Source organism: Eucalyptus grandis, chromosome 2, assembly GCF_016545825.1.
Source record: "Eucalyptus grandis isolate ANBG69807.140 chromosome 2, ASM1654582v1, whole genome shotgun sequence".
NCBI classification, from domain to species: Eukaryota; Viridiplantae; Streptophyta; class Magnoliopsida; order Myrtales; family Myrtaceae; genus Eucalyptus; species Eucalyptus grandis.
In genome coordinates this window covers 1608317-1617869 of record NC_052613.1, presented here as the reverse complement: position 1 = coordinate 1617869, position 9553 = coordinate 1608317, and the positions used below count along the sequence as shown (strand labels likewise).

General features: G+C 39.2%; 1 protein-coding gene across 1 annotated transcript; it reads left to right on the top strand.

Annotated features, from left to right (window-relative positions):
• Positions 1-4315: 4315 nt before the first annotated feature.
• Positions 4316-7832, top strand: LOC104434240 (cytochrome P450 736A117). The gene is made up of 3 exons (XM_010047211.3): positions 4316-4736; positions 4884-5472; positions 7227-7832. Exons 1-3 carry the CDS (start codon positions 4390-4392, stop codon positions 7830-7832), a joined length of 1542 nt encoding a protein of 513 aa, XP_010045513.1. The 5' UTR covers positions 4316-4389.
• Positions 7833-9553: the final 1721 nt, after the last annotated feature.

Genomic DNA, 9553 nt, shown 5'->3' with positions numbered 1-9553 from the left:
TACATGCGATAGGACCCACGATTCAATCGAATCCATCAAAGAGACACAAAGTTCTTTCGTGATATTTAATCTAAGATCTCAATCTTAAAAATTCATTAAGATACACACTTTGCCCTCAAAACCTTAAAAAATGATTTATATAGATTCAACTTGGGATGACTCTCCAAGCATAGACAAATCCCGTGATTTCTAACATTTTTATTACCCAGGAGTCAGGACAATGCTAACAATCCCCATGCCAAAACATAAATAAGAACATTGACTCTCGACTGTGGAGATAAAGTGCAGTGTGCATTGGACTCGACGAGAACGCAGAAAAATTAAAAGACCCACTCTCGGATTTGCCGACCACCTTCTAGTATTTTGAACACGACTTCCTCTGGAAGACCCCAACTTGCTTGAAACTTGATTCATTTGATATTTTACACGTAAGTTAGTCCAATCATATATCATTCGACCACATTGAAGCACGAATTTCTCTTAAGTATCTGATGCAAGTGATCTCTAAAATCCAGCAATAAGCGTTGAACTTAACCCTTCATGTTGCTTCATATATATGGGATTGAATCATTTGATTTGAGCTAGTTGGTGATTTGTAAAGGGATCTCTATGTCACATTACCGAGGGCTCGTTTTTTTTTTTTTTTTTTTAAATACGTTGTCTTGGGGCTTTACTGGGACTGACTAGTAAAGGGCCTAGAGCCAGAAGTGATGTTAGAAACTAATCACGCTCCGGGAAAAAATATCAATATCATTTTTGTTTAGAAGTAAAACAAAAATTTCGTTTTTATTATGGTCTTACAGAATAATAATTACTTAAATGTGTACTATGTACGCCTTCTCAACCTCTCCTATAAAATTGGAACTACAATTTATTCTTTCATTTTCTTTGCACGGTTAATTGACATGTAGAAAGAGTACGCGATGACCATGCAACAGTAATGGTGACAAGGGGAAAAAAAGATTGCGACGCTTTGAACAAATACACCTTGAGCCAAAAAAATTTGGGGGAAATGATGCATTCCCCAAAACTCAACCAAACGCAGCTGATGGCCGGTCAATCCGTCCGCAAGAACTACGAAACAGAGAGATTAAACCCTAATTTTGTCCTTTTGCAACTTTAATTATTCAATAACGCGCGTTAATTTTTAAGGATGTTTGGGGAACCCCATGTTTGACTGATTAAGCAGAGAGTGGAAGAGGCAAGATCGAGTCCAAGTCGAGCCTTTTTGTCCTTGCTTCCTTGTCCATAGGGGGGGAGCAGGGTACGTGAGCAGTATGTGAACGTTGCAGACCTGCGGACCCTGCGATTGCGATAATCCCGAGATTTGGAGAGGGATCAGACGCCGAAAAACAAGTACTTGGTGACAAAATCTCACACCAACGCGGCAAAGACTACAAGAAAGGAAAGATAATATCTAATCACGCGGTTTAATCCACCTTGGATTTGATGTTTAGTGAAGGATTGGGTAGCTTAAATCCTCAAATTAAGGGTAGATTAAACCGTTTGCGAGAAGTTTTCTATACATCGGCAGTGTATGTTTTAATTTTCCGAACTTCACATTGTTGGCTACAAACGGAGAAAAGAAACCAGAATTCCCGCAATGATATTGTGTGGTGTTATTGTAGAGATGAAAGAGAGAGATATGACAATTTTAGTTTTATTTCATCATCATTTCAGAGTAGCTTCAATATCAGAACATATGTCATGATCCAAGATCTTTATCTTGTCAAACCGACTGTAACCATAAATTTTGACCGACAACCATGTTGATCACCTTCAGAAACCTTCTTTGAGATATTTAATCAAAACGGATCCCCATTTAGGGCAAACGAATAAAAATTTCAGCTTTAAATAAATCTTGTTCATTAGATTTTAAACGTACAAATGAACTTCCAACAAGATTCGAACACAAAGAATTTACAAAGAGAGAGAAACTCCAATCCAATATGACATGAAGGCAATATCTGTTGCGGAATATAGACCAGCGAATCGGAAAAAATAGTCGGAATGAAGAAAAATGAATTGGACACCGGATTTACGTGGTTTGGTCTAAATATTGGAACCTACGTCCACGGGGAAAGTAATACGGAATTCCACTATAGAAACAAGCGATACACTGGAAATTACAATCACTCGAACACTCAAACGCACTTTCAATATTTCACAATCCCAAATTACACCCAAATAAGTCACATAGTGTTTAGCCCATTATAATTTCTAGTAAAACCTCACTTAATGAATTAAACAAATTCTACTCACAAGAATTTAATTGGCTAAAACACTCGGATATAATTACAACGAGAAAATCCCTCACCCAAGAGAACTCTCTACACTCTTCTACAATCTTAGAGCTCTCTCTCTTGGCCACCGAAATAACTTGGCATGCTCTTCTATGTCAAAACGTCTCTCTATTTTATAATACAAAAGAGAGTCTCCATCATTTATTGGAACATGCTGAAAGTCTTCTTCTGATAAAGAAAAGACAAAGAAGCCCACAATAATTTATGGGCATGGATGCATGTGCATGGACAAACACAGGACCTTCTTTCTTGGACAAAGAAGCCCACCATAATTTATGGGCATGGATGCATGTGTATGGACAAATATAGGACCTTCTTTCCTCTTCTTTTTCTTTCTCTCTCAAAGTCAACAATGATGCTTGTCAAAAAAAAGAAAAGAAAAGTCAATAAGGATGGCTTTGGCAGAAGACAAGAAAGGAAGTGGGCCACCGTTCACTTTCCTCCATGTGATTTCCCAATTCAAAAGTTCAACCTGTAGAGATGAGTAGAAGAAATCGAAGGAAACCACACATAATTAGCCCCTTCACACATGCGGCTCACGCTTGTGGCTCATAGATAAAATCCGCATGCAATCTTCTTCCGACAATCTCGGATGATCAATTCACATGTACTGTGTTGACTCGCATGTGGTTGAGTTCACGTATTCTCAGTAGTCCGATTTACTCGAGACATATTTTTAATAATATACCAACTTAAAAATTAATACAATTTGACATGTCTTGATCAATTTCCTAAACTATAATGACACGACTCATAAACTCCCTAATCAATATGAAGTGGGGTCGTAATATGAGGCAAAATAATTTTTTTTTTTTTTTTTTTTTTTTTTTGTCTTTGGAGGAACCGGCTTGGTGGCAGCCGACACCACGCCGTAAACCCCGATATGACACTTAGCGGGAGGACCCACTTAATACATCTAGCGCCTCTCCTGGGTTTTGAACCCTTCACCTCTAGGCTGAGGATCAGCAGGGCCTTATCCAGCGGAGCCACCGCGGCCGGTGGAAAAATAAAGTTTATTTGTATTCGGTTTTTGAACGAACTTTCGTTCGTGGGCAAATGAATTCCGACTGCTCCTTTTTCTGGCTAATTTTTGTTTCCTATTGACAAGATGACCAATAAGGGAAAAATTATAAAAAATAATCCTAAATTTATTTTAATTATACCAATTTAATTATAAATCTTTTGTATTTATATTAATTTAGTCACTATAGCCAATTTTGACCGGATATTGTTGACGTGAACGCTAGCTGTCCTATGTAGTGCAACTAGCGTTAACATGCACACTTTTTAATAATATTAAAATATTTTTTTGATTTTAACATTTTTTTTTTTTCTTTTTTTCCTCCCTCTAGCCTCAACAAATGACTGGCTAGAGGAGAGGTCGAGCCTTGACCTTGCTAGCCATGGTGAGGTCAAGTCTTGCTAGGGGCTAGCGAGGCTCGCCCTCACTAGTGGCCGACGGGATTGAGCTTGCCCACTCTTGCTTCCAGCTGATCACTTATTGTCAGCAAATAATAATTACATTTCTAAGTGGACTTGCTGTCAATGATCTTGAGGGATATAAGTAAGTTATGTGAAAATGGACACGTAGATGTTTACGCGTTCAACTCCTTTTAGTATACTTGCTTTCAAATTATAATAACTTACTCATTGGTCAGAAAGATAAGAGGTTTTCTCAAAGGTGGATTAGTTGGCCCAAAAAAAATAGATATTTCGAGGATTACAAAATCGATCTACCAATGATGATAACAATATCAATAAAATTGTCGCATCCGGAAGAAAACGTTGTTGGTCATATATAGTGATCAAGGCAAAATAATAGCAAATATCTGTTTATCTTTAAGATGGCTGTTCATTCAAAATTATCGGAGGCGAACGAGTCAATTCTCTTTCGTGACAAGTGAACAAGATGAGCAGTTTCCTGATATTCTGCATATGAAAATTCAGGTGGAGTTCCACAGTCGCGCGAGCAATATAAATCCACATGTTCGCTCCCAGTGCCTCCACCACTCGTCTTCACAACCCCTAAAAGATAGGCATTCACTCGAGACGCAGAAACAGCGAAAAGACACCGTCGCCACCGGCAATGTTCAGCTTCAATGTGTCACCGCTACTCTCCTTCACACCCTCGCTGGCCTCAATCACACTCGTCCTCTTCATCACCTTCCTCACCCTCAAATGCCTCCGCTTCCTCTTCTCCTCTGCCGCTGCTACTAACCTTCACCTTCCGCCATCACTGCCGAAGCTCCCTATCATCGGGAACCTCCACCAGCTCAGTGATTACCCTCACCGCTCGCTCCAAGCCCTGTCGAGACGCTATGGCCCCTTGATGATGCTCCACTTCGGAAGCGCGCCCGTCCTCATCGTATCTTCCGCCGACTGTGCACGGGACATCTTGAAGACCCACGACCTCATTTTCTCCGACCGACCCAGGTATAGGCTAAGCCTGTCAACCCATGTTCATGCATCTTAATTCTCTGTTAAGAGTTATATTTTCTGGCATTTATGATGGAGAAGGTCCGGTGGACTACAGATATGGACATTGACCTTGTGCCGATTCATTTCATTTCTTCGACTCAGGTCAACCCTGTCGGAGAGGCTTTTGTACCACCGCAAGGACGTGTCTCTGGCGCCGTATGGCGAGTACTGGAGGCAAATGAGGAGCATCTGCGTCCTCCAGCTGCTGAGCAACAAGAGGGTCCACTCGTTTCAGACGGTCCGAGAAGAGGAGATCTCTCTGTTGATGGACAAGATCAAGCAGCATCGCTCGGTGGACCTGAGCGACTTGTTTGCGTCGTTGACGAACGACATCATATGCCGGACGGCTCTGGGGAGGAAGTACAGCGAAGGCATGCAGGGCAAGAAGTTCAAGGGACTGTTAGCGGATATGATGGGGTTGCTGGGCATTTTCAACGTTGGGGACTTCATTCCGAGCCTTGGGTGGATCAACAAGCTAACTGGTCTAGACGCAAAAGTGGAGCGGGTCGCGAGGGAGTTCGACCAGTTCCTCGATGAGGTGGTGGAGGAGCATCGGAGGAAGATGGAGGAGAAGAGCATCGGTGGCGGAGGTGAAGATAGGAGAGACTTTGTGGACGTTTTGCTGGACATTGAGAAGGACAAAACTGTTGGTTTTGCTTTTGATGCCGATAGCATCAAAGCACTCGTCTTGGTAAGCTCCCTCTTTTCTCCACCAACGATCTCATGCAATCAATTTTCTTTTTCTTTTCAAGATAATTATTGGATGGTCTTGAGGCTATTTCACCCCAAAAAATTAAAGAATGAGACTTTCTCTCATATCTATAAATCGATTACTAACTTTTTCCACAACCGACTTAAAATAAACCCCAACAATAATATTGCCCATTGTACTTTTTGAAGAAAATTTTCTCCAACCAATTGTTTATAGACAAATCACAAATATAAACTATACTTGCACTTAATTTAACTTAATTTTGGATGATGTTCATGTTTCTACCCTACAAATCATATAACACTAAGGTCCGTTCGTTTCGTGGAAAAATAACTTTCGGGGAAAACGTTTTCCGGATTTTCCAGCGTTCGTTTTACGGAAAATGAATTAGTCAAGGAAAATATTTTCCATCATTGGAAAAACAACCTTTAAAAGTAAGGAAAATATTTTTCACTTCTCAAAAGTGGAAAACATTTTTCATAACTTCTTCCATCTTGCTTCTTTTCACCAATACATTTTCGTTTTATTTTATGCTCTTTTTTTTTTTTTAAATCAAGCTTTTAATTTTTTCCTTTTCTTTTTTCTTTTCTTTCTTTCCTTTTCATCTTCTTTTTGGCCTCGGCCGATTGCTAGTGACCAATCACAAGCCAACTCAAGCCTCGCCCCTACCTAGCCCAATCTAGCGAAGCGAGACTTGCCCGAGCTCGGCAAGCTCGGGCCTCGCCGGATCGAGCGAGGTGGTGGAGCTCTTGGCCGGCCCGGGGCGAGCTTGGGCCTTGCCATATTCGGCGAGTTGGGTGAGGCTCACCAGGCTCTAGCAAGCCGCAAGCTCGTCGGATCTGGCAGCAAAGCTCAAGCTCCTAATCTAGGCGAGCCTAAGCTCGCCACTAGATCCAGAGCTCGCGGCTTGCTAGAGCCCAAGCAAACTTTGGTGAGCTTGCGCGAGATCGGCCGAGTCTCGAGCTCACCGGATCGGCGATCGGGTATTGGCCGGCCACCGATTTTTGGTCACCTTAGGAGGAGGAAGAAGGAGGAGGAAGGAGGAAGGAAAAGAAAACGGAAAAAAAGAAAAAGAAAAAGAAAAAGAAAAAGAACGAAAAATAATAAATAATAAAAATTTCGATTTTAAAAAATACAAATAATTAAAATTCATTTTTTTAAAAAATAGAAAAAAATAAAACTAATTTTTTGGTCAATTAAAAATATTAAAATTCAATTTTTGATAATTTTTCCCAAACAATTAAATTAGCTAACGAATGGTGGAAAATATTTTATATTCAAAGTTCGGGTTTCGGCGGAACATCGAAAATAGTCATTTTTTTTTTTGGAAAATGACTTACGGGAAAATATTTTATGAAAACATAATATTTTTTGCGAAACGAACGGACCCTAAATGAAAATGTTTCCTAATTAGGAATAAAAAGTATAACCGTTTGCTTTTTTGTCCCTAGCAAAATTAGTTAGGTAACTGCGTTGATGACATTAAGAGAATTCTAAAGTACAAATTACAATTTTATATGATAAGTTCTCGTTAATTTGGAAATACCTCACAATTTTAGATACTAATTTTTTTTAAGTCATAGTAGAATTTATAAGTCTCTCTCTATATATATTGCTTCATTTAGTTGTGACTCGTGTTTCAAAGAGTACTTATGAGACATAACTGAATGAAGCGATAAGCATCATTAGTTATCCATGACGATTGATTATCAAGTACCCTTGTGCTTGCGCAGGATATATTTACTGCTGGAATTGATACAACGTACACAGTCCTGGAGTGGGCAATGACCGAGCTCTTAAGGCACCCTCGTGCCGTGAACATTCTCCAAATTGAGGTTCGCAAAATCGCCAACGGCAAGCCTAACATAACCCATGCGGACTTGGAGAAAATGCATTACTTGCGAGCAGTCCTCAAAGAGACTTTCCGCCTACACCCTCCGATCCCTCTCCTCGTCCCACGACTCCGGGACGTCAAAATCCAAGGCTATGACATCGCAGCGGGGACTATGGTGATCACGAATGCGTGGGCCATCGGGAGGGACCCCAGCACGTGGGACGAGCCGGACAAGTTCAAGCCGGAGAGATTCTTGAACAGCTCGGTGGACTTCAAGGGACAGGATTTCGAGCTGATTCCTTTCGGTGCTGGGAGGAGGGGTTGCCCCGGTACGTCATTCGCGATGGCGACCAACGAACTTGTCTTGGCAAATCTGGTGAACAAGTTCAATTGGGCACTGCCCAAGGGTCTGAAAGCAGAGGATTTGGACATGACCGAATGCACTGGTCTTACCATCCATAGGAAAGTTCATCTCTTTGCCGTTGCCACTCCATTCCCTAGTTAAGACCCAGTATCACTACCTTATATGTATTGTTGTAAAATTGAGGCGAAGTCTATTTGATTTTTCATAAATCTGAAATATTGAATTGTTTCAAAAGGCAAGCTTGGTAGAAAATCAATTAGATAATAAAATAAAAGTATTGAGATCCGATCAAAGTCAAGAATATTTATACGATGAGTTTAGAAATTTATGTAATGAAAAATAAATAGAAAGACAGTTGTCTATTCCCGTTACTTCTCAATAAAATGATGTTGCGGAAAAAAAAAAAACAGAACCCTAATGGAAATTGTTAGGTTCATGATGACACATGTTAACTTACCTATCATATTTTGGGGTGATGTTTTATTAACTACTGCCTAAATACTTAACCATGCACCTATCAAATTAGTTACTTTCACTCCATATAAGTTATGGATAGGTAGAAAATCGGACTTAAGTTTTCTTAAACCATGGAGTTGTACTGTATATATTTATGAACCATTTCACAAATTTAGGAAATTAGGTCATAGAAGTAAAAAAAAAAAAAAAAAACATTTTCATAATACTCATAACACTCGAAAGGATATTTGTTTACAGGTGAGCAGGAATGTAGGAGTATAACTAAATTTGAATCATGGAATGTCACATTCTTATAGAATGAATTTGCTAAGAAAGGCGAAATAGGTGAGGATTACTCCCTATTTGAAACCTTAAATCAAGATTTTACAATGAATATGGGGGAATGCATGAAGCTATTTATTTTATCATATTTATAGATGATTATATTCGATTCGGACAAGTCTATTTGATTTCTCATAAATCTAAAGCATTGAGTTGTTTCAAAAGATTTATAAGTTTGGTAGAAAATCAATTAGATAAGAAAATAAAAGTATTGAGATCCGATCGAGATCGAGAATATTTATCTGATGAGTTCAGAAATTTATGTGATGAAAAATGAATAGAAAGACAATTGTCTATTCCCGTTATTCCTCAAGAAAATAATGTTGCAGAAAGAAGAAACAAAACCCTACTGGAAGTAGTTAGATCCATGATGGCGCATGCTAACTTACCTATCATCTTTTGGGGTAATATTTTATTAATTATTGCCTATATACTTAACCGCATGCCTTCCGAATCAGTTACTTCCACTCCATATGAGTTATGAATAGGTAGAAAAATGGACTTAAGTTTTCTTAAACCGTGGAATTGTGCTGCCTATACTCATAAGCCTTCTCACAAATTTCGGAAATTGGGTTCTAAAGACAAAAAAAGTATTTTCATAATACTCAGAACACTCGAAAGGATATGTGTTTATAAGTGAGCAGGAAAGTGGGAGTATAACTGAATTCGAATAACGTAATGTCATATTCTTAGAGAATGAATATTCTAAGAAGGGCGAAATATGTGAGGATAACTCCCTATTTGAAGTCTTAGATCAAGATAATGAACTTAGTTAGTTCATCCAAGTGAAAGTAACATGAGAAGTGTTGAATTTAATTCAACTCACTCTCTATTACAACCATATGATGAGACGATATTATCATTATCTAATCCAAGTGCGAGTATAATGAGGAATGATGTGCAAAGTGTACAATCTCTCGTACGATGGACAAGTCACAAAAGTATTCCCCGTCGACATTTTGACATTGAAGGGAAAACTTTTATGATTGCTCCACAAGATGCAGATGAGCCAAGAAATATAAATGAGGCTCTAAATTTCCCTAATAAGGAAAAATGGATGCATG

What these genes read in the sequence shown, in the direction of transcription:
- LOC104434240 (XM_010047211.3), top strand. Translation starts at nt 4,390, where the DNA reads ATGTTCAGCTTCAATGTGTCACCGCTACTCTCCTTCACACCCTCGCTG. An exon ending in ATTTTCTCCGACCGACCCAG is followed by an intron (nt 4,737 to 4,883) that starts GTATAGGCTAAG and finishes TCTTCGACTCAG; the next exon opens with GTCAACCCTGTCGGAGAGGC. An exon ending in GCATCAAAGCACTCGTCTTG is followed by an intron (nt 5,473 to 7,226) that starts GTAAGCTCCCTC and finishes GTGCTTGCGCAG; the next exon opens with GATATATTTACTGCTGGAAT.